The 27,062-nt window shown below is 23.0% G+C and overlaps 1 protein-coding gene across 4 annotated transcripts; it reads right to left on the reverse strand.

Annotated features, from left to right (window-relative positions):
- Positions 1–563: 563 nt before the first annotated feature.
- Positions 564–26,925, reverse strand: LOC107995346 (DENN domain-containing protein 5A). Of its 4 annotated transcripts, XM_028665487.2 has the most exons (22): positions 26,793–26,925; positions 26,338–26,693; positions 12,108–12,217; positions 11,152–11,372; positions 10,157–10,351; positions 9,280–9,751; positions 8,853–8,989; positions 8,590–8,777; positions 8,181–8,356; positions 7,892–8,103; positions 7,609–7,815; positions 7,174–7,348; positions 6,832–7,102; positions 6,694–6,729; positions 5,994–6,101; positions 5,268–5,517; positions 4,818–5,085; positions 4,439–4,745; positions 4,080–4,256; positions 3,757–3,967; positions 3,469–3,684; positions 564–3,339 (listed from the first exon to the last, which is right to left on the reverse strand). In XM_028665487.2, the coding sequence occupies exons 2-21, from the start codon at positions 26,453–26,455 to the stop codon at positions 3,495–3,497; spliced, it is 4,029 nt and encodes a 1,342-aa protein (XP_028521288.1). In that variant the 5' UTR covers positions 26,456–26,693; positions 26,793–26,925; the 3' UTR covers positions 564–3,339; positions 3,469–3,494. The 4 variants fall into 4 exon arrangements, with proteins under 4 accessions (XP_028521288.1, XP_061934126.1, XP_061934127.1 ...); XM_062078142.1 differs by lacking the exon at positions 6,694–6,729; XM_062078143.1 differs by lacking the exon at positions 5,994–6,101.
- Positions 26,926–27,062: the final 137 nt, after the last annotated feature.

Raw genomic sequence — 27,062 nt, forward strand, 5'->3', positions numbered from 1 at the left:
TGTTAATAATAGAATTGAAATTAAATTTCAATATAAAATTATACTATATAATAATTAAGAAATAAAACTAATATTCTGTTATATATTATTTTGTAGGTATACATTAAATATATTATTTTGTAGGTAACTAGTTTAATCTACTGATATATTGTAAAGCCGAGAATGTAATATCTATATTTTTTACATTAAAGATTTAAAACATTATTATTGGAAAGAAAAATTATGAGTGTGTTCAAATATCCCATACTTCATTTGTATGATGCGCCAAAAAACAAATATAAAAAGAGCAAATAATAAGAAAAGGATAAAACAGAAATAGGATAAAAATTCAACAATTAGCGCCATTTTCAGAGTGCCATAAATTAAATACAAATAGATAAAGAAAGCAAATAATAAAAAAAAAGATAGAGATAGAGTAGGAATTGATTATTATCGCCATCTCTTGAGAATCAAAAAAACTAAAAATAATATTTCAATTTTTACTTTTATCTTTGCTTTGTCTTATCACATACTCTTTATATTTGTATTTAATTTACATGTACAATTATAAAATATAAATAAAATTCTTTCATTTTAATAATCCTTTATTCTACTGTACAATGTTAATAGTATTTTGTTTACAGTTCATATATATACAATTATATTATATGATAGTTGTCTTGTAAAAGATTCTATACGTTACATCAAGCTTTGTAATTTTTCATTTATATACAAACTTGGTAAAGAACTTGATTTTTTTCTATTACCCGAGAAACGATCAAGTATAAATCGAATAGATGGACATGACTTTCAATTTTAAATTAAGACTTATAAATTATTTATTTGAGTATTATGAATAGATGCACACTGATGTCATGTTAAAGTGTTTATAATATTATTCCATAATTTATATTAAGCTTTCTATCAACAAATTTATATAAATAAAAAATAATATGTATTATAAATTTTTGCGACATGTTTAATTTTTCTAATATTTGGGTAAAAGATTTATGGCATTATAATTATAAATTTTTACTAATAATATATAAACATTATACATACAAAATAAAAATTATGAAAAGATTAAAATTACATAACTTTAACATGACAATACAGATATGCCCTAAGCATAAAATAACATAAAATACAAAATTACTCTTCAGTCTAACAAACGATCACAATACACATTTTACGATTATTTAATATATAATTTTTTGTTTTATATAAAGGCAAATCATTAATTAATATGACAAAATATATAATAAATCGTTTAAAAATGATGTAAAACAGAATTTCAATTACAATCATTTAATTTTTTCTTAAATATTCTAAAAAAAAATCTAATCAGATCATTATATGAGTATTTCATTATTTTTATCAACAACATGTAATAATATATAATAGTTAATTAACAAATGAATCTTAATAAACTTTCACCGATCGTGAAACAACTAATAATATATAATTAACAAATTATGTGTTTCATATTTAGGTATTAATACATTGCTTTCCATTAGATATTTTTTATTAAAATATATTGCAATACAATTCTAAGATAAATACATATAAAATTTTCGTGTAACATATATTAATAAATTTATATTTTATAATTAAAAAAATAGAAATTACAATATCTCATATTTGAAAAAATTAAAATATAATAATAAATGAACATGAGTATAAAAATTTAGTATTAAAAAATAAATCAGAAGATAGTCTTATTTGATAAGCAATGTGTTAATACAAATTAGAAATCTATATTCATGAATCTATATTATAAAGATGATATTGTAAATTTTTAAATTTGGCCACAGATGCGAGAGATTCGCAGTAAGTTATTTATTAATATCATTGTCATGAATGTCATGAATGTCAAGAAAGACACGATGAACACGTGTGAATATTTTATGTCTTGAATTTGAAATTTTATATACTTTATCACTTTAAAAAAAAATTATTTAAAATTAAAGGACGTTTTTAAATCTAAAATATAGAAATAAAATTTAAAATTCTGAAATTAAAACTTTTATTATAAGTTTTAAGTATTTTTTATAAGTAAATCTACTTATTCACACGTGTCTTACAAAGAATGAACAGTCATACATTAATATGAAAAAACGATTCTTATCTAAGATATATCATTTGACAAATTCTAGCAGTAAAATTATTTAAATTAGTACAGTAATTTGTCTATTTTGGTTATTATCTACATTAAAAATTCGAAGAACAATCAGCTGCAATGTATCTTATGCATTAAAAATTAATTGCATCACTTCGAAACTTGGAGTAAATGATTAAATCGTTTGGTCCATTTTTTTAAAATATGCTCATAAATGTTTCTCTTAATACATTATATTTTTCATTTTCAATTTTAACTAGTTTAATTTTATAAGCAATGAAATATAAATTGTGCTAACACTAAAAATTAAATAGATAATTATTTCTAAAAGAAATTTCAAAATTTTTGTTGTTTGTTAGTTTAAAATTTATATTGAATTAAAAATTATAAAAAAATAAAAATTTTCGATTTGTTTTAATAATAAAATAGATAAAATATTAAACAACTATAGAAGCGTGTCTGTCCACAAATATATATGAACAACAAAGTGAAAATGAAAAAAAAATTTTAAACTGATCATTTTTCATGATATATTATTTTATGTTAAAAAGACTATAATAATAAAATAAAAGATTGTAAAAAATTTAAAATAAAAATATTCAACTATTTTTTATTCTAACATTTGTTGATGAAATTATTTTTTATTAATTATTTCGATTAAAATAATAAATAATAGAAAGTATAAAATTGATACTTATTCTGTCAAATAAAATATTAATTATTGTGATATACATTGTGTACACGCTTTTAAATATTTTAAACATTCTGCTCACAACAAAAACTATAAAAAAACTAAAAGAAATCTAGATCTTTAATGATGATAATACTAATAGTAATAACTAATAGGATCACATCTTTGGTACGCGATAAGTCAGTTTCAACAAACTTATTATTATCTAGCTTCTCTACCAAGTAACTACGGCAAGATGGGCGAAATCATTAGATTATTTATCTTTGCACTGAACTCTTACTGTTATTAATATTATCAACTTTCAGAGCAGGACAAAATCTTTGTTTCCATTATCACTTATATATCAACTTTCTGTCAAACAATTTTATCATCTAAAAACGACTATTTTACATCAGCATAACAGTCTTCATTTGCATTATTAAATTTCTCTTACATTCTTAATAATAATGTTTTAGAAAGTTCCTCATTTCTTCAATATCATAACATTTATCTCTTTTTATCTCGCATTATTTAGAATTTTGTAAATTGTGCCATTTCAAAGAAATATATCCTATAAAAATCATAATAATACGAATAAAAATCATAATAAATTTAATAAATTTAAAATATTTTAATTATTTAAGAAAAGATTAATTTTTAATCTAGAATCCATAATATTAAATTAAGCATATAAACTTACCTAATTATTGGAATGTTTATGATAAATTAACATATACTAGAAATTCCATGAGTTAAACTCTTTTCAAGAACAATATGAAATTCACTTAGAGGTTCAAGAATATGAATGAGGAAATTTAATAATGTAGAATTTCTTAAAAAAGAAGTTTCTTCATACATATCCGCGGTAGAACGCGCTTCGCTCATTGGTCGAAGCATAGAATGAAGAAGCTGCTCTCTGAATCAAAAAAAGTAAGGATTAAATTCATAAAAATGTATTCGATATTAAGTTATTAAAATTATAATTTACCTCGCTGCTAAGCATATAAATAATTGAAATTTTCCATCTTTACCAAGAGTCTGACTAAACATATTAATTTGATCGATTAGATGACAATAACATCTTAAAGTTGCAAATCTTTGATTATTTTCTGCATGAATTCGTCTATCTCTATTAAGCCTCTGTGAATATTCGTCCATTTGTTCCAATAAAGAAATTTCAAAATTTTCTTTTACACGTACTAAAATAGATGAAAAAGTTCACTATTTTATTCATTTCATAATCAAAAGTTTTATAATATTTTTAATAAATTATTTTTAATACTTTAAAAATAATAGAAAATAATAACGTACAGAGATAATCCCAAACATAAAAGTTTTTCCCAAATATCCTTTGATTTTTAAATCCAAATAAAAATATTTGTTCTAATGATGGTACAAGACCACCTTCTCCACAAAGTAGAGCAGTCAAAGAACCATCTTGACATTCCCTTCTATAATGAAATTTGACAATTGCATTTACAGACTCTCCTATAAAATTATATAAATTTTTAACATTTTCATTATAATTTATAATTTTATACTTATACTTGTAAATTTATTGTATATTATGTATATATTATTAATTATATTTTAAATTGATATGATGTAAATTTCTATTTGAATTAGAAGAGTATTTGATTTTTATTGATATTTTATTCATTGATATTTACCCAACATGTGTTGCAATTCAACTTGAGATAATATGGGACGTCTAGGTATGCTAGGAGATCTACATCTTGGTGGTGTTGAACATGACTCAACCAATTCTTCAATATTACGTGGTACCAGGGCGCCTACTAATAATCTTTCAGTAGATCCATCATCAATACCTTTGCCAAGCCATCTACCACAAGGAAATTTAAATGTATGTCCTGTAACTTCATTTCTTATTACGACGTATTCTACCATCCATTTAGGCGAAAGACCGGTATTGTCATGTCCAATGCGTAATGTGGAAAGCACACCTAAATTTTTATGCTAAAATAAAAATTATAAAATTATTTATTTGCAATATAGTATTTAATGAATTATTAATGCATAAGAACATACATGAAATACAAATTCCAATGCACCCTTTGGTATTGGAACTGGATTTGTTTCACAAAGTGTGCCAGAAATAGCAATCCAGCTATTTGCTGAAGTGGTAGCTGCACTAGCTTTTCGACTAGGAAATATAATGACCCTGTATGGCAATTTTGTAGTTGGATAATTATTTGTAAAACAAAAATAATCAACTGCATTTAATGTTAAAAGATGATATAAGAATTGTTCCTTCTCTTCTTCACAACGCAAAAATGCCGAACGTTTATATTGACTTCTAAAAATAAAATAATAATATATATATATATATATATATATAAATATTTTAAAAATAAGAAATATAAAATAAGTATTTAATACCATTTGCATATATTTACAATATTGCTAAAATTTTTATTTATATATAAACTAAACTAATCAATTTTAATATTAAGTATTTTTTTTAAACTCACAACTTACCTTAACAATCTATTATCTGATAATAAGGTTCTCAAATGGCGAGAAAGAAATTTTTTTTCAAGTGCTAATCGAACCCAGGCTCTGGCATATCCAATATGCGTTTTAATATCAGTCATTGCTTGCACATTTCGAATATCAAAAAGTAAAGAAAGTTGTTCAGGACCGACTTTTTTGTCTCCAGGGGACTTGTGCTTATCCGTGCCTCGTGTTGGTGAATCGATCTCCAATGCCAAATTCGGTAGATCTGTTACTGTTAACAAAATTCAATAAACAATAATTTTAGATAAATAAAATAATAAATTCACATTATTATAAAAATATTTCAAACAGTACATGCATATAATTCCATGCTTTAGACGAAAACAAAATATGACTGAACTTTAGGCATTTTAAATAAAAAAATTATTTTAATCTTCGATTATTTGCCAATTTGCAATTATGATTTCCATGCTAATTGTATTATATATACAAATTTTATTTTTCAATCGCATATTATTAATAAATCAAAAAAAAAAAAAAAATGACATTCATATCTATAAAATTTGTATATTATGAATATCTACTAAAAAATTTTTTATATCATTTAAAATATCAATGTCAAATCATGCGATTTATTGACATTTACGATGATTATTAAATGATTATAAATATAAAAATAATATGTTAATAAAATCTAATAAAATCTAATTGAATATTATTATGGCAAGCCAACATTACGCGGCTTACCATTAAAATTCTCCTTGATATAAGAAGCAATTTCAAAAATATTTTTGCCCTTTAAGGATGAAATTAAACGCTCCGGTAATCCAAAAAATTTATTTGGTGATTTCTTGGCTATTTACAACACAGAAAAATAAAACAGAAATAAAAATTGAAGAAAAATAACTGAAAAAGAATTATTGCATATTTTAAACAAGATCACAACTCAAAAAATGATATTTCATAATTAAATGGAATTGTTTTCTATTTTATTATAATATTAAAAAGATATGTTATTAATTATATCAATATCAGTTTGGCACTTTGATATTTTATATCATACATTAAAATATTTTATTCATTTTTGAGTTGTATATAATATATTTAATAAAAAAAATCTAATGAACAAGTTTTTTTTGTATAAATAAAATTAATTGAATAAATTTAAATAAATAAACAAAAAAATGAACTCAATAAATAATTTAATTTCACAATAACAAAATAATATACTTCAAATATGATTGTTGATAGAATCAATAATTTAGAAAATAGCAGCCAAACATACTCGCTGATATAATATGTGCAATATTAGCGAAAACATATAGAGTCAAATAAATAATTATTTATAAGTAATGAGTCACTTACAACTAATACAGTGCAGAGTATCTACGTATGAGAAACTATCTCTACTTTTAACACTTTATTTGAAATAAAATAAGACACGTACAATCGAATCGCTTCCGCTCCACGCACCACGATAATGCTGCATTTCCAAATGTTATGAAGTTTAGTGAATATATTTTCCATAATAGAGTAAGACTGTATAAAAAATCTTAATAAAATATAACAATTAATTTTAACTTACCAGGACAAAGAAAGTTAGAATCTAGAGGTTTATTCGGATCGTTACATTCTTCTACTTTTAATGCTTGATACATGGTAAGATGCGACCAAAGAGCACTTTTCCCCTGTTTGTTTTGCAATCCATGACTCCAAACTCGTTCTAAAAGATCACAGAGACTAGCGACTAATGTATTTTCTTCGACATCCGATAAAGATTCACCTCCATGACCTAACGCAACTGCTTCGGAACCCATTTTTTCAACCAACATTCTTTTTGTTTTTGATTTACAATCCTTTAAATAATTAAAATGATATTATTTTTTAATAATAAATCTACTTTATTTTTATTTTTTCGTAAATATACCTTGAGCAATTTTTCAACAAATGTCCAATTTGCTTGTGCTATTAATGCTGGACTCATATCCGCGGATAACTTAGTTTGAGGTCGAGGTGATTGAGTTTCTTGAGGTACCTGATTCTTTCCATTTGATTCTATGGATTTCATTTTATATTTCCATTGAGTTTGACCTCTTCGACTACTGTTATATAAATAGAAAATTAAAATCAATAATTGAAATATAAATTACAAAATATATATTTTTGAATTAAAAAATAAAATTAATAAAATTGGAATAACGATTTATTTTTAAAATGTAATGTTACAATTTGAGATATATATTCTTACCGAAGTATACTACGTGTGAAGCAGGAAATAAAATAATAAATGTTAACGTTTTTTTTAAGTTAGTAGCTTATAATTAATAATGCTTAAAAATGTATTTGTAAATCAAATATTTACCTTTGAGCTGGTTCTTTATTTAAAGCAACATTATCTAATAAAGGAAAACTTCGGAAATATGCAGCTCTATGAGGAAGAATTTCAGTAGGTGGATTTGTTTCAAAATCAACATTTGTTAATCTCTGTTCCAATATTTTTTGTGATTCTTCGATACTTGTACAAGATTCATAGCGTGTAGATCGTATAATACCCTCCCCAATTTTTTTTCTATAATTAAAAAAATTGTTTAAATTGAATTATTTAAATAGATATGAAATAATATAAAAAATATTTATTTTTTTACCTTAAAAAAGAAATTCTTTGATCAAAAACTCGTATGTTAAAATCAAGCTCACTCCATGTTGACATAACTTTACTGTCAACAAGAGATGCAAACATTTGCGTTTCTAGAAATCTTGATAAAAATGGTAAATGCTGCGTGGGTTGATCGGATAAAAATGTAGCTTTATCAAAAACATGCATACTGTCTCTATTATTCAACCATTCATCTTTATCCTATAACAATTGATTTTCTTTTTTCAAATACAGACTTATTGCAAAAGATAAATCATATACAAAAAATTGTTTCATACTTGACTTGGCTGAATAACAAAATGCTCGTAACTAGAAAAAATCTGTACAAAACGGTTCAAAAAAATTTCCCTAATTGCGTTATTAAACATAAGTGTTTCTTGATATTCTTCTTGAGGCGAAAGTACTCGTTCTTTCACGTTATCTTCCACTGAATCAATATCTTCTACATTTACTCCTGAAAAAAAATTAATAATGAATAAAAATAATAATATTATTGATTTTCTGCGATAAATATATTGTTTATATTATAAAAATTATTAATTTATTAATTATTAATTTAAATTTTTTATTATTATTAATATATTTATTAACAATTTTTATTTTTTCAGAAAAATATAAAATATAAATGAGCATAAGATTTATATAAATTTAAATGAAATTTATATTTGAAAAATAAAAAATCTTTACCCGTTCTTTTAACAATATCTACTATCCTTTGTAAAGTGTCTGATTGTGCTGTTGGTTCCGGTCGATCCCAATCTAAAACATCGTGTAAAGAATGTTTTCTGCGAGGAAGATGAAATCCAGAACCAGGAAGTGTCAGACTACTAGTCATGATGTCACCATTATAATGATTTATGACCATATTATCAGTCCTGAAAAAATATTTCAATATTATAAACTTCAATGAAAACAAATTTTTAGAAAAAAAAAAAACATTTTTTACTTACTTTCCCGTGAGTGGTACTTTGTACTTGTTTAAGAGAGTTCTAATCTCATCAATAAATTGCATTTTATGAGGAAATACAGGTAATTCTTCTGGAAATTGGCTACTTTGCTTATCTATATCTACATAACAAAGGTTCGCCTGTAATTAAAAAATAAAATTTTAATATAAAATAATATAATCAAATTCAAGTAAATTAGATATTTCTTTTTTTCTTTTAACTTAATTAAAAAAATGTCAAAAAAGTCATATATATACAAGGATTATATAATAAAAAGAATAAGTTTTTAAAATTTCTATTTTAATTAAACATTAACAATTCCAATTATTTTTAATGAAAGAAATTTGACTTTTTACTTAATTTTTAAAATTTATGTATCACAAAATAATGAAAATTTCAGAGTTATTAGGAAGTGCTAAATAATACTCACTTCGCTGGCAATTTTCAATACACCGCCCTCGCTTTGCGCGTGTAAACCCATTATAAACGGTACTGGTGCGTCCAAGAAATGATATAGACTGGCAGGCAATATCGGCACATACACATGTTGCCATGAAAATGGGAATAGAAGCGCCGTTATGCACTCAGATACTACCATCAGCTTGTGAAAATCCGAACTCCTGAGCAAAACTTGATTCTCTAATAGGACGCACGTGAATAATTGGATCACGCAGTCCGCGCCAAGCCATGTGAACATATCTTTCAGAGGATAATCTAACATCGGTAATTCTTGCGATGGCGTAGGTTGATGGATAACCAGCTCTAAAGGCGACTTCGCTGGTTCATCGTTGGGAACAAAGAACTTTAACGACTTTCCAGGCAATGGTACCGGCACATTGTACAACAGATTGTATACATAGGATTCTAAACTAAGACCAGGTCCTGGATGTCTAGGAACACATCTACAAAAATGAATATTTGATTAATTTTTAAAGAAAAAAAAAAGCTAAAAATAGTTAGAAATTTATAATTCCAAAATAGTTTAAATTAAATTTTCGATTTTTGATATTTTAAGAAATATCAATTTAAATTTCATCTTAAAATCATCTTAAAGTAATTGATAATTAAATGATAAGTAAATGTTTAAAACTATTAATATATATAAAAATTATAATATATAAATTTAAATTTTGAAAAAATTTGCTCGAAAGTTAAAATTTTCAATTTAAAAATTTAAACTGAAAAGTAGATAATACTAACTTTAAGATATTTCTTTCAAGAAAATCTTTTATCAAGGATATTTTATATTATTAAACCAGGTAAAAATGCTGGAACATTATAAGATGGTAATCTAGATCTTTACTTACTTGTAGAGATTAGTGAGGAACGTTTTCGCGGCATGAAGGTAAGGTTGCTGGCATAGCAAGGATATCGATTTAGTCACTAGCAACTTGTCTTTGGTGGAGTCGTAGTAGCCTAACGCAGCACTTGGTGAATGTGCTGATAGCTTGAAATGCCGTGGCAACGATCGCGTGTTATGTCCGTCCTGGCCTTTCCTTGCCCTGCAAACGCATTTGCATGTATTAAATCTTCACGCATATCCTTCTTATTAATTTTTATATAACTTCAAATTAAATTTCTTTCATTAGTTTACGTTGTATTGATCATGTTGAAATAATACAAAGTATTCGAAGAAAGTTATATCGAAAATTAATCATTTAATCCCCATTTCGATGAATATGGCGAACTAAAATTCAAAATTGAACTACTTAGATTATAAATTCTTTATTCAATAGAATTATATGTTTTTCTTTTATTTGATTAATATCATTTGAATTTATCTTCCATGGTAAGTTTCAGATAAAAATATCGTGTCTTATAAAGATATTATAAAGTAAAATTATTTATCGTTTGCAAAAACTATTCAAGTAGGTATTACAGAATAGAACAGAAAGAAAAAACTGAAATAGAACAATGATTACATGTATAAGGAAGATAATACTATGTAGTCCAATAAATCGATAATAATAATGCCTGTTCGATTATTCGGATAGAATTATTTCGATGTTTCCAATAAAAGAACTAGTAATTACATCTCCAGATTATACGTTTAGCATTTAAAAGTTATACAAGATATTATATATATCTGTCTAAACCTTTTATCTTAATTTTCCAATTATCCTATCTAGCATAAAATTACAAATCTTTTTTTCAAATCTCTATTATTATTATCATATCTGAAAATTACAATTGCTTTCACATTTTGTAAATATAAAATATGAAGAAAGAATGATTCTATAATTGTTCTCAATCTCAATAGGATTAACTATAATCAGAAAAATAAGCAACGCAAAGAACTCACGTTGGTGGTGTACCATTTTGGCCGCTGCTAAGTTCCGTGATGTGCATCGCTTGAAGGGTTTGCATAGCTGCACATATCTTTCGATTTCTGCACTCCTCGTAGAAGACAAGGCTGAACCCGTAAGTTCTGTGTCCGTCCTCTTTCGTGAGCACGAACGAATGGAACGTTGGCTCCACCGAATGTTTCTGTGTTCGAAATTTCAGGCCACTCGGTAGACAGAGCTACAAGATTGAATATCTTATGAACACCCGTTGCACACAACACCTTTTCATTTCTGTTACCGCTTTTTCCATCATTTTTTCTTTCTCTCTCTCTCTTTTTTTTTTTCTTTTTTTTTTTGCTATCCGCAACTGGGACATGCTAACCTATGTATACAACGTCGGTGATCGCGAACAGTGTGGACCCAGTTTACCGCATGTAAGTTATGTCGAGTATATTGCACTTTTAATTTTACGTCCCAGTAATTCTATTAAAACTTGTTGGAAAGTATCTCTTTCTTTTCCTGTATTCATTTGTGTGTGTTATTCAAAAGAAGCTATTTTAGGAAGCTCGATTTTAATATATGGTAAGTGCTTTTAAATTTGCCGCCTGCAAAATTTGAAATTGTCAAATAAGATAATCGAATAATAATATATAAATTTGATATGTCGATAAATTACAATATACTTTTGGAAAACTGTTTCAACAAATATTCTAAATTTATAGTTACATAATAAAATTTATGTATAATGATTTATATATAGATTTAATATGCTTGAAAGTATATTATATTGTAAGAGAGTTTTTGCATCTAATTTTCTCCTTGTATTTACTGTTTTATATATTTTGCTTAAATTTAAAAGAGAAGAGAGAAAAAGAGAAAAAGAGAGTTCGATGAGAAATTTAATTTAAAACTATTGTAAGATTAAAAAGATAACAGATTAAAAAGATATATCATTAAAACAGTCATAGCATACCATGCAAACAGCGTGTTCGTCAAAAGGGTTCCATGGAACAGAATCTGGATAGTGTCCCAATACTTTACTTTTATATGCTCGGTCTAGAGGTGTACATTGTAAAGAATCACCTGAAACAGAAAAGTTAACATTTACAATTATTGATGTATAATATACGCAATTATAGTTATAGTTTTTAACAAAAAAATCTTAATTTTATCATTATTTTAATGAATATTAGAAAAAATTTTTTTATTAGCTAGTATAAAAATTAAATGTCGAAAGTACATTATCTTCGTGAACTTAGAAACGTGATATTTATAATCATAACACGCTTAGTAAATGATGAGCTGTAATACTTGTTAACGTTAAGTGAGACCGTGACCTTTTAACCAAATACTTAAATGCGCTCTTTGTATCATATACATATGTATAAAGGTCTTCTTAATCAATCTTCGAATCTTTTCTTAAAGTTAGACAAAATAGGGATTTAAATTTACATTTGAATTTTTCGAACACTCTTTAAAATCTTTTCGTACAATTTTTTTTATTAAATTATACAATTTAGATCAATGTATGAATAAATTATTGAAAAAGATATATATATATAAAATTAATTTTCAATCATATCATTTTTATAAAAAAAATTCCAATAATAAGTTATCATTATTTTTGTAATCAATTGTATATTTTTAATTTATTTTTTCTTTTAATCAATATATCATCTTTTATATTTTCAATACAATATTCTCAAATTCTTTTAATACTTTTAATCCAACTATTTGAAAGAAAACTTCTTCAAGGAAGTATCATTACAACGGGGTAATTAGTCCAAATTTCTCATTGTAAGAGAAACGTTCAAGTCGGTCAAACTTTTCTTACTAGAAAAGTGACATGCACACACATTTCAAGAAAAAAAAAACATACAAACATATAGAGAATGAAAAAAAAAAAAAAGAAAAAAAGAATTCCACGTTTAAGAAAGACTTTTTACAGGAATTTAGTCCAGTTTGCTTGGTTTGTCTATTGTTCTTAGTCCAATATAGTTCTTAAGTATATCTTGAAACTTGCAACTTCTAAAACGAGAAATAGATGTAGAGAAAAAGAAAAAAAAAGAAAAGGGACAGAGCCTTTTTTCTTTCCTGAAAAAATTAAAATCTCACTACGGCAACGTCGACAACTTGTTATTGAACGTGGGTACATATTTCAGAGCAGCTCGACCTGAATGAGTCTGTTAAAAGTCTTGGCGATGTTCCAGTTGTTTCGTGTACCACGAATACAACGGCACCCTTGTGCAGGGTTAATCGTTCATGATCGAACAGTCATCCAAAGAATGGCAATGTGTGTTGTGTGTGTGTACTCGTATGTAAAAATTTAATTATATATATAATCAATGGAAATATTTATATTAAATTAAATTAACAAATTAACATAAAATTTGAATATTTTTGTATTTTTATTATAATTATATATGCAATATATAATTTTTATAAATTATTAGATTATAATATAATAAAATATCATATATTATTGGCAAGGAAAATTTATGTCAATTAAACGTTCGATAAACATTGATCAAAATTATTTTAGGTTAGGAAAGAACATTATGTATGATGATAATTTCTTTTAATTATTGTTAATTGTTATATATATCTAAATTATTTGAAATAATCATTATTGAAAAACATTTTTGATTATTTTCAATCATTATAAATTTGAAAATTTAACATTGATGATAAAATTTATTATCTTTATATATCATTGAAGTTCATAATAGGAATTCATTAATTTTTCTCATTATTTTCTCATATAAATCTTTTTTCAAATAATAGAAATTCAAAGTTAGATATATGAATTAAATAACAAAAGTTCAATTAATTAGGTATTAATGAAAATTTTATTCTAATAAATAGAATTCTACTATATGTATAAATTTATGAAAATTAATAGTTTCGTGTTAATTAAACAAGTTCTCAAAGATAAAATATGCCTCGTTTCAATTCAATTCAATGCAATAAGTAACATGAAATAGATTATTAAAAAATTACCGTTATTGCAATACATAAACATTATAAGTTTTCAACATATAATATGCGAGGATAATTTATGACCAAATATATATATACATATTGATTTCTATCATTATATTATAACTATAATAAAAGAATGGAAGATATTATTACTATTAAGAATTACAGAATTTCTTAACAAGATCGTTCGATTCCAATTTATCTTTATCTTTATCAAAACGATAATTTCAATTCTCTTTACAATATAATAGAATAATATTGCTTGGAGTAATCAGACGGTCACATTTACCGATTCGAGGAACCAGCCAAAGATTAAATCCACTCGGTGATTTTAATTGCCGCTATCAACTGTTCTACGGACTAATCTCCGCTTGGAAATTCCGTGAGCAAAATAACGACGATAATTCAATAGACCGTACAATTTGGCAATCACCATGCTCAAACTGTGTTTGGATGAATATTTCTTTCCATCTTTTTTCCTTCTTTTTTGTTTCAATCGAAACATCGATAATTGATAGAATTCTTCCATTGTATTATTTTAATTCCTGACATGGCACTCATGATGGGTAATATGAAAGATATTCGTGTATTTAAGAAATATTAATATAAATTATTTTATTTTATTCATTTATTTTTTTATTAATTCAATAGAATATGTATATCTTATTGAAAGAAAATTGTAGTAAACATTGAAAATTTTTAATATTTTATATTTTTGTGCTTATATTATAAAATAATCTGATTTTTATGTCTTTTATTTTCGGTATATTTCGTTATAGATTATGTATGTCACATAAATTCTAACATATATTTATTTATATTATTCTAAATTTTATTCAGAAATGTGGAAAAGGAACTTAGAAAAAAAATTCCGAAGAAAATATTAGAGAAATTAAGAAATATATGCATATCTATAATAGTTATAATAATGATAACAATAATGTTTTCTACAATATGTATACTGCTAGGTTAAGAAAATCGTGCGAAATAAATTCGTGTTAATTATCGCGAAAATTATATTACCTAACAAATGGGAGAAAATAATAAGTAAAAAGTGAAAAAATAGGTCGGTGGTTGAACAATAGCAAAAGTTACACAACGCTTAGCCATCACCAATGCCTTAAGAAACGTTGATGAATAAAAAGGAAATCAAATATTACCTTAAGTGGCGTTCCTTCTTTCCCAGGGCTAAAGAGGGACTTTTGTCATCGTTCAAGAGGTGTTACATTACTGTGCTATCGCTTAGATTACAGTTAATACAGTTCCTTGCTGGAAGAGAAAGCACCTACGCGTTTTCTATGCGATATACACCGCACGTTATGCACTTCTGTCGTCAGTGAGCTTAATTGACCGAAGAAAATTGTGTAGCGATTGCTTAGTTAAACGATGGGTGCTGCCGGTGTCCTCGAACATGCACGAAATTTCTTTTGATTTTATCAGGATGAACTGCTATTCTTGCATGAGAAAAATTTCTTCTTACTTATCATTCTTTTTCTGTTTTTTTTTCTTTTTTTTTAGTATTATAAAAAATCCTGAAAATGTTTTCCAAAATTATTTTTTTATTTTTTTTTTATAATTTGCGATGATTTTTAAAACTCTAATATTTTTAATATTTTTTAATTTTTTATACATGTGAAAATAATTAAAGAATCTTTAATTCTTATTAAATTATTAATCATTTAAATATTTTTTATGAAAAGAAATATTATATTATTATTGTTAGGATATTTTCTATTATTGTTCGAATAGCGAAATCCGATTTTGACTATTCATAAATATTATTTGCAAAGATGTTCACAATCAAATATGGAAAAGTGAAGAAATTTCGCTTGTGTTTCTGGCACAATCGTTACGGATGAAGTCAGATATAACTTAATTATTGTTGAGAAAAGAAAGAAAATTACTTTGATTAATATTCTTGCTTTCATCTTCGACTTTAACCCCAATCAATATAATAGTTTATTATACATTTCAATAAAATTTATATAAAATTGTATACGTTTTCTTACTTTCCTTAAATTTATCAAGATAGATTTAAAACTTTCTTAATAAAATTTTTAAATAAATAATTTGATAATACAGAGGAATTTTATTACAACTTTTTTAAATATTCTGTTTTGATTAGAAAAATTAATAAATATATGCTATAAATTATTCAAAAATTTTTATCATAAATAAATAATAGAATTCTATTATTAAAATTAATTAAATTAATTAATTAAATAATAATTATAAAATTTTATAAAAAAAATTGTGTGATTAGCTTACATAAGTATATATATAATAATTAAAAACGTAATATCTCGTGATTGATATAATAATATTTGATATTAAGCTTGTATAATACTTCATTAAAAAAAATAAGTTAAATACGCATCATTAATTATTCATAATAATATAACATAGATATCTAATTTCACTAATAAGTATAGAACCAAATGAGAAAACCAAAGATTCTGTTACAACTGTGTATAAAACCGCAATATTATTGTAAACAAGTTAAAAAATTATTATGAATTCAAAAAAACACATTTTTACAATTGTTCGTTTATATATTTTAAAATATTTAAAATTTAATTCTTTTATATTTATTCTTTTATACATGTTTCTATATACCTTTTATAAACAATTTAATACCGAGATTTATAATAATAGTAGAAAAAAAACAATTAATTGCAGTGAAATAATTAATTAAATGGTTTGGGCAGTGAAATGTTAAAATAATTAATTATTTATTCATTTTTACTTAAAAAAAATTGCAAAATGAAGAAAAAAACAAGAAAGTAAAAGGAACAAAATTCGTCTAAAAGAGAGAAAGTAAAACCACTTCGCTTTGTTTAACTCTTCAGTGGATGGTACATGTAACACTTTCTTAAAAAGTTTACTCATTGCACTCGTTATGCAAGTTCAAAAAACGGCAACTATTTTTTTAGTAATTGTTCAAAATCTTATTAAAACTTCTCTCACAAATATTACGTAATTGAATAACAAAATAGCACTATATATATTTTTTATTTTTTTAAATAACTAAATAAATAGTTTTAAGAAGAAACATTATAAAAATATTAAATATATTCTTATCAAATAATTTCTATCCTTAAATAATGTACTTTATTTTTAATAAAATATTTTAATAAAATAGGAAATATAAATTATTTTAATTTTAATTAAAATTAATCTCTTTAATCTCTTTAGTATAGAATACAAAAAACTCATTATGTATAGTGCATGAATGATGCAATTAATTTTTTTTTATAAATGATACATAATATTATTATAGAAATTTAATCAATCATAATGGCTACTTTATATTATTAATCTTATAATAATACAAAGTAATATAATATTTATTATTGTAATATAACATATAATAAATTACAATAAACATGTCTACTATGGTAAGAAGATCAAGCAAAAGTATAGTTACAAATGCATGCACAATACATCAGCAAAGATGAAAGACAGGAAGAAAGAAAGATTATAGCCGAAGAGGGTAACGAAAAACGAGCATTAAACGTTAGATGTGCCCCTATAGTGTAGAAAGTATTGATTCGAGGGTACGTTACACGCGTGAGATCCTGTATAACAACTATTATCCATGAACACAAAGGGCATATCTCGAATAACTCGAAATTTTGTCAAATAAATAATATTCATCGAACGATGGAATTTTTATGAAAATTTTTCACTGGTCATTTTTGCTATTCATATTTGTAAAAAAAAAATATAATAATAATAATAATAATAATAATAATAATAATAATATTTGCAAAAAATTTTTGAAGAATTTACAATATTATAAAATTAAATAACGATTAAAATGCATTTCTTACGGTGTTAAAAATTATTGAAAAGTTGAATGTCATTTAGTCTTTCTTTGTTCTTTTTCACGCCATCCACTTTTTGTCATGCTCTTTTTGAACACAACAGCAATTTCATTTCCATTAACCCTGTTTCTGTTTCTTTCATCTTTTTTCTTTGAACAATTTTGCAAATATTTATATACTTCGGGCTAATGAATTTATGCAATTTATAAATATATATATGATTATAATATGAAATGGAAAATAATCCCCCAATATGAATGGTTGAATAGTTAAGCAACTACATGACAATCAATAAACCAATGAAAGAGTTAATCCGTTTCTCATCAATATTCTAGTTTTTTTCAAACTTTAGTGTTGCTAAAAATATTTTTTTAAACTGGAATATATAATATATAATTGTCCTAATTCTTCGAGAGCATCATCATTTCGAACTTGTATAAATATAAATATTTTTATTTGTTTAAATAGAGGACAATATAATTCGTAAAATAAGGAACAAAAGAATTTATGATTCAGGTGAAATTATTTATACATATAAAATTATATTTTAAAAAATATATAACTTTAATCCAATTATATCAAAAATTATATCCAATTATCTTTCAAAAATTTTGTTTTGTTAACACACTTAAAAGAAAATCAATAAATTTTTCAAAATACTTAGCAATTTTAATATTAAATATTGTTAAATATTATTTCTTAATTTTTTTTTTGATAAATAAAATTTTTAATTAATAAAATGTGTTACATTTTATGCCTTTTCGAAATACTACATCTTTTCTTTTAAGAAAGAGTAGCATTACCACGCAAGTATAAAATATTATTTTGAATATTACAGAATAAAAATATAATATAATAATTTAATATATAATAATAATTTCTGATTTGGAATCATTTTATATGACAATTTCAATTTCAAAATAATACATTTTTATGTTTTCACTAATCTTATCTCTTAATTAAATTATTTTATTTCTTATTAAATTATTATTCTTATTAGTTTATTATAAAATGATTGAAGCAAAAATTTATTTTTTACATAAATAAAATAAAATAATATATTCTAATTATAAATTATATAAATATGATTATGCAAATAAATAAATAAATAAAATTTATTTAAAAATAAGTTTTTTGTTAAAATATTAAATTATAATTTCATTTGATAACAAAAGAGAAACATATGTTAAGCTATATGAGACATTTTCCCACATCATCAGAAAACAAATTATTTTAAACTTTATTATTGGATGACTCACTTTTCATAATAACGTAGTTAAAATAAAAATAAAATAACAATTTTAATCTTAACTCGAGAGATAAATCATATCTAATAACTTGATGTGTTTAATACTTCATAGACAAAATATCTTCTCTTATATCAATAAATTATAATTTGTATACATATCTTCAATCAAGAACAAATATTTTGAAACGTATAAAAATTATTGTTCGCGCTGCTCATATATAGACTACACTATTTCACTTTGCAACCATGCTTCCGCCCTTTAAATGCGTACTTAAATGATGTGGATCCCCTTTACGCACAAATGACCTCGTATATATGATGACGTCATCACTTACGCAAGTAAAAAAAGATAGGAAAATATTTGAAAAATACAAATTTATTTTCCGTGGTGTATTCAATATTTTAAAGACAGATATTAAATCATTAGTCATATAATTAATGTAATCCATTTTTATTGATGCTACTTTTATTGATGCTGATAATAATAATACTGTATTGTTATAAAAGTAAACATGATTGTAAAAGTTGAACAAATAACGATTGGAATGCTTTGTATATCAATAGAAAGATAATCAAATGATTACTATCTTACAAATGTATATAAATTTCATTGATATACGTGATTTATATATTATATGTGTGTTATAAATATGTTTTTTCATAATTAACATCAACCAATCGTTTATTTATTTGATAACTTATATTTTACACTGTTTATTGGAAGTAAGATTTTTATAAACGGAATAACTCTTACTCTATTTCATCAAAAAATAAAAATAAAGTATCATATTATCGATATTATAATATAAATAATTCTTTTATATAATCAGATTTTTTCCAATTGATATTAATGTTTTAAAAATTTTAAATATTTTTAATATATTATGCGCAAAGTTAATATATTACCAATTATATCTAATAAGCTAAAAGAAAAACTTTAAATGAATTCTATTAAATAATAAAAATTAATTTTAATTCGCTACATGTACGATTGGTATCCGTTCTCGAATCCTAAAAATCAACACTTTCAAAAGAAATATTATTAAACGCTATAAATATTACCATGAGTTGATTCAAAACGATCCAAAAAATTTGTGAAGAAGATAAACAAGAATAAAAATATACACGAATTACGCAAATTCATCTTATTTTACGAAAAAAAATGTGTGCGGACTGAATACTTTTTTTTTTTTATGAAAAAAAAGATAATATCGAAAAGAAAATGATATAGGAATGAAACATTAAATTTGATTTAATATTTTAATTCCAATGAATTATTTTTTGATTACGATTTTTTTTAAATTTCGAACAAATTATTTTATTTATTACACTATTATTTATACTATATACTTATATACTACTTATATATTTATATATTAATTATTACAACCGTATAATAATATACTTTTAAATATTTTTCGTTAATTAAAATGTATCGAATTTTAAGAATTATATTATCTTATTTCAATATTATTAATTATATATAATTAATTTAATAATCAATTTATAAAATATAATTATCTCTCTTGTGATTATTTTTTTCAGATTATTTATAGTTCGAAAATAATGTTTTTATGTTTAATGTAAAAATGTATATCTATATTCTTAAAAAATATAAAATAATACAACATAAAAAAAATAATAATACCATAATATATTATTTATGATATTAATTTTAAAAGAAATAGAGTAAGTAATACTTTTATTTAGTACAAAATTTCTATCATACTTTCTCCTATTTATTATCTTTTTTATTTCCAATGTTATCCTCATTTTAAATCATATTAAGTAATTTTCACTGTATCTAAATTTACCAGTGGTAATCACAATCGAAAAAAATCATTATAAAATTTTTTAAAATTGGTCCAATAACTCTAAGTATTTGAAAAATATGTGAAAATATTCGTATATATAACATTCATTGTGAATGTATTCATTATAAAAATGTAATTAAAAATTGTAAATAATAAAATTTTTGTTTATCAATAATAAAATTTATAATAACGATTCATTTATTTTTTATTATTCCCTAAAATGATAATTTTATTGAAAAATTTTTTTTTTGAACATTCATTTCTTGTATGTTTTCAATATTCATGTATTTTGTACATTTTTATCTTTCATAATAGTGCTTTAAAATTTACTTTTCAATAAATATTGATAATACAAATTTTGCTAATGATTATATATATATTTGCTAATGATTATCAATGAAATATCGCCAATTTATTATTTTAGATATTTATACGAACAATTTAATTATTACATCTTTAATAATTTTAGAATATGTAGATTTTTTTTAAAAGAGATAAATAATTGCAAATTAGAATTCAATTAAGAAAAATTGTTTTTCCAGCTTATTATGATCCCTTGGCAAGTATCGTTTATATGTTATATAGTTAGTCAGACTTGTTCAATAGTTGAATTTTCCAAGGGACTGAATCGATCGAATCATCTCCCTATACCAACATATTAAATTGACGAATGGGTGAGTCCGAATATACTTGCTGCTTCTATTGAAAGATATGAGAATCTATTATAAGTTATCCAAACTAAAAACATAACAAACTCATAAATAGTAGTTATTTCGTTCAATTGGATTTATTTTTTAAAACAAATCCAATCATTCATTGTTTAAAATCATATAAAATTTTTTTATATATAAAAATATAAAATATAAATTTTTAATATTTATATCTATAAAACATAATTTCAATATAATATATATATATATATATATATATATATATATAATATAAAGAATAAAATAATATTTCTTAAAATGTATTTTTTTTATAGTTTTTAATTTTAAATAATTATATATATATATACATTTTAAGAAATATTATTTTATTCTTTATATTATTATCTCCAAACAAAAAAGTAAAAATATCTTAGTAAATTAAAAATGTATTTGGATATATTTAAATTTAAATATATTTAAATAAATTTGATATATTTAAATTTTATCAATCAAATCGATTAACTAACTAGATAGTATTCATATCATATTGGACAAACATTCTTGTGTTCTGATTAATTTCGTTTACTTTTAAAGGTACTCATGATACATTCCAACATCTGTTGCAGCTGCTCTCAATATGTAGTATCTTTAGAATTTCTCCCTATTTCTTTGTCGCATCGCGCTTTATTCCTCATATTCTTCTTTAGAAAAATTCGAAAAAACTATTACAATGAAATATATCACACGAAAAGCCGCTTTTCATATTCTCATTTTTTTAAATAAATTTGTAATATTATTTACAAGTCCATTATAAATTTTGTTTCTTTAAAAATTTCAATTCACTATTATTATGTTATTCATTTAAATATATGTTATATTAAACTTAAATTCACCAAGTTGTTTTAATTAATATAATTAGTTTCTTGTCATATCATTTTCAATAAAAAAAATTGTTATAGTTAATTTACTCAATTTCGATAAGATAAGTTATCGAAAATCATTCGAAATCTAAAATTAAATAGATATTATCAGCAATTTTTTCATAATTTATTTTATATGATTGACTAAATACATCGAATGGTCGAAATCGAAGATTACAATCGAAGATCACAGAAAGCAAGAATTATCTCTTTTTTGTTATTATTGTTTACAATTATGTTTTGTTCCTTGTACAGAGTTTTGTTCTGGGGGGGCGCATTAGAATTACGTTTCAATTTATAGGCTATGTATATTTTGTAAGCGGACATCAGTAAAATTGCAAACTGCTTTTCATTTTATATCACGTTTCTTTTAATTTACACTGATAAAAAACTCAAACGCATACATCATTCTTTTATTTTTTTTGGATAAGATTACAATATCTATTTCTTTTTTTATATAAAAATATTCAATGAATAAAAAAACTTGAAAAGTATATTTTAAAAAAATTAACTATTATTAAAACAAAAATAATTTATTTTTGATTAATATTGATTTTTAATTATTTTGATTATTTTTGATATATAATAATTATAATAGTATAAATAATATAAAATTAATATTACAAAATTTAGATTTATAAATTTTTAAATAAAAAATAAAAATAAATTTAAAATTTTAATAAAAATCATTCTAATTAAATCTTTTATTATCTTAATTATGTATTATTAATAGCTAATTGCTCAACTATTTATTTTTAATTGTATTGAAATTATTATTTGATATTCATTAAAAAATTAAATAATAGAATACTATATAATGTTAAAAATGGAAATAAGTTATAATGTCGAAGTTGCAACATTGATGCAGTAGCAATAATAATATCCTGTATTTATACAAAGTGGCAAAATGTACACACATGTTGCACTTAACAACCGTAGAAATTCATAGCGAAATAAGTGTGTCGTAACATAATATCAGCCACTTTCATCGGCTAGTGCGTGAGTTTTCAGGATTGAATTACGACCAGCACATCTGATCACCTTGAAAATCTAACAACATTACATAAATTCTTGGAAAAAGCTGACATAATTAAATAAGAATGATATTTAATTTTTTTTTTGCAAAATGATTTCAAATAAAAATTTAAAAATATTGCCATATAATTCTAAAAATAAAATATTAAATTATTTGAGAATTATTTTGTTTTATTGATTTTTAATGGAATATTTTTAATAAATATTTTTAAAGGAATTTAATAAACAATAAAAATAATTAATAGTAACAATTTAAGTTTTATTCCTGAAGATTATCAATTCAATGATTAAGATATAATAAATTATAAATATTATTTTTATTTTCATGTTTTGTATTTTATTGATAATATATAATAACATATATGTTTTTTTTCTTTAATTTGTTGGAATATTATATTATATTATCAGAAGTATAAAAAAAATTGTTTAAATAATTATAAAAAACAATAATGAAAAAATTTTCAATTTTATTCTATGATTTCCAATCAATTTAATCACCATTTTTCATTTCAAATATATTTTCACATACTTTATATTTATTACCATATACTGAAAACTAATCTTTTATTTTTAACTAACCGAATTTGTACATGAAGAAAAATAAACATGGCCGTGAAACGTTAAATAAGCAAAATAAGCAGTGCACGAAGTTCGTGTAAGTTACGTAAATAAACAAAAGAAACTGCAACCAATTGCTAAAACCAGATAAGTTGTCACCGACATGTTCATCTTTTAATGTAAATTTTCTTCAATGGTAATATACTGCTATGTAATAAAACAATCTTTTGTATCATTTTTTGAAAAAATCGTTTGAACGAAAAAAGCATCTTTCTTCTCAAGAAGATCCGTTGGTTGCTGTCCTCATTGTTCGCGTTTCAAGCAGTTTTGCGCAGCCAAGTATTGCCAACTGTCAGTCGACGAATTTATTTAATCAAATATTAAAAATTTATTATACTAGTAATTGCATTTCCAATGATACTAATCCTCTTTTTATCATATTGCGACTAGTAATCATTATATGTAAACAATACACAAAAGCATTCTATGGAAAATATTGAATGATATATAAATAAAATTATTAGTCAAATTTATATTAATTTATTACATCGATAATATATTGTATAGATTTAATGAATTTGGATAAAAATTTATTTGAAATAATATTAAAAATAAACTAATAATTTGAAATAATAAATTATTTTAATTACTTTATTATTATTTTAAAAATATAATAGAAAGCAAATAATTCATATTTTGCGTTAAAAATTAAATAAATTATTTTGAAATAATTTTTTATATAAATTGATTGATTTAAATAAAATAATAAGTAATATTGTTGTATAAAACTATGAGAAAATTGTATTTCTCAATTATAAGAGAATAAAATTATATTTAAAAAATTATTTCGAGAAACATTCATCTAAATTAAAAATAAAATAAAAAAATATCAATTTATAGCAAAATAAAATAATTTTTAAAGAAATAATACTTAATTACTTCTATATTTTATGAAAATTTTTATTATTTATATTACTTGTAAAATATTTGAATTAAAAAACATTGAATTGAACATTTGAACAGGAAAATATATTTTGAACAAAATAAATTGTATGAATTATAAAATATAAATTTCCATGCAAAATAGAAAAAATATTTTTTACAAACAAACGAGTTATTGATTATTCCATATATAATATTTATTTTAATATAAAAATATTATATTCTGATAGAATTATTTGATAAAAATTTTTATTATATAAATAATCTGAAAAATATTTTCTCTTTCTTCGTAAAGTATTTCATAAATAAATTAACAAGAAAAAAAATATTTAGCAAAAATATTTAACAATTATATTATCTTAATAACAATAATTTTTGTTAATAATAATATAATAAATTATTACATATTTAATATTTTACGATTTTCATGTTTAACATATTTAATTATGAAAAGCACGACAAACATCCTTCATAGATTAAAAATAAATGATTGAAAATATCGATTTAAGCATTAAAAAATATAAAATTAAAAATATACACAATGAACTTAATTATTATCGAATATTTAGAATTCTATTAAATGCGGCTTCCATTTATGTTATTAACTTAATAAGATTATATGATTTATTTGACATTGATAGTTACTTGTTTTTGAAAACATGTCAAGAATAAAATAATCATTCATAAAAATATTGCTACAAAAAATATAATACATATAAATATTCAATGAATATCATTTTTTATATTTTATCGAGAAAAAACTTATGATAATTTGTCGAGTACAAAGCGATATATTTATTTTGTAAGGGGTGCAATGGCATCGATTGAAATTCACGTGTCAATCACGTGCAAATAAAACAAATAACTATACAATTTATGCACTATATAAATTATTAGTTATTATTAGAGAAACTAATCTTATAATCAGTTACAAAGAAAACTTGATAAACTCATAATGAGAAATAAAAAATAATATATCGTTTTAAATTTTTGAATACAATCATAAATAACTTTACAATTTATTAGTTTGAGATATATTATCTAGCATTGCGCAACATAGTGATTTCAAAAATTGTAACAGTAGCAGTCTTCTTCTTAGAATGTGAAAACTATTCAATATTTATAACAATGATTTAATTTATCAAAAATTGAATAAATAATAAATGGCCATTTTAACAAATCTGCATATTTTATTTAAGATGTACGAAAAAAAGAGTAAAACTTACCGAAATACTTATCTGGCTCTAAGCCAGAATCTTTGTCCAGTCCACATATGACAAAATAATCCGCGAACCTCTGTGGATGTTGCTCTGGTCCGCGCATTATTCCCAGACTTCCGTTCATTTTATCCAGAATAAAAGGCTCACTTCCGCGATACACGAAGCAGCCTCACGAAAATGATTTCCACATTATGAACTTCCACAAAACTGTCATTTTACGCGAGAGCGAAACAACAGCTGATGTTGACGCGTACAGAACGTAACGCACAACTCCGAGGAGTGCGGACCTTTCGCCGCGAATAATTGATCTTTACTTTACAATATGAACTTGCTTACGAGTCGTTATATTCGTATAGTTGGCGCTAAAAATTGGCGCGTAATTTTAAATTACGAAATTCTCTTAAATTTAAAAAAAAAATAATATTATTAATACTTAAATGAATAATATTATTAATACTTACTTTATTCATAAAAATTAAGCAATAAATTAATTTAATTTTTATATAATATTTTATATTTATTATTTATCAAATCATATCGAAATTTATAAATGCTGTCAAAAGAATTTATTTAACAATAGTTTTATTATATATTTATGCAACTTGAGATTATACATTTCTAATCTGTTGAAAAGTGAAATTTTTATTTATTTTATATTTTTAATGCATATTCAATAATATATTATATATCATTTGTATTTTATTATATATAATTTCAATTATGATTATGAA

The sequence above is a fragment of the Apis cerana genome, linkage group LG8 (assembly GCF_029169275.1).
Source record: "Apis cerana isolate GH-2021 linkage group LG8, AcerK_1.0, whole genome shotgun sequence".
Lineage (NCBI taxonomy): Eukaryota > Metazoa > Arthropoda > Insecta > Hymenoptera > Apidae > Apis > Apis cerana.

Coding starts and splice junctions, on each gene's coding strand:
- LOC107995346 (XM_028665487.2), bottom strand. CDS start 26,455: ATGAACGGAAGTCTGGGAATAATGCGCGGACCAGAGCAACATCCACAG. Junction 7,103..7,173: donor TTGTTGAAAAATTGCTCAAG/GTATATTTACGA, acceptor AATTATTTAAAG/GATTGTAAATCAAAAACAAA. Junction 4,746..4,817: donor CATTGGAATTTGTATTTCAT/GTATGTTCTTAT, acceptor TTTTTATTTTAG/CATAAAAATTTAGGTGTGCT.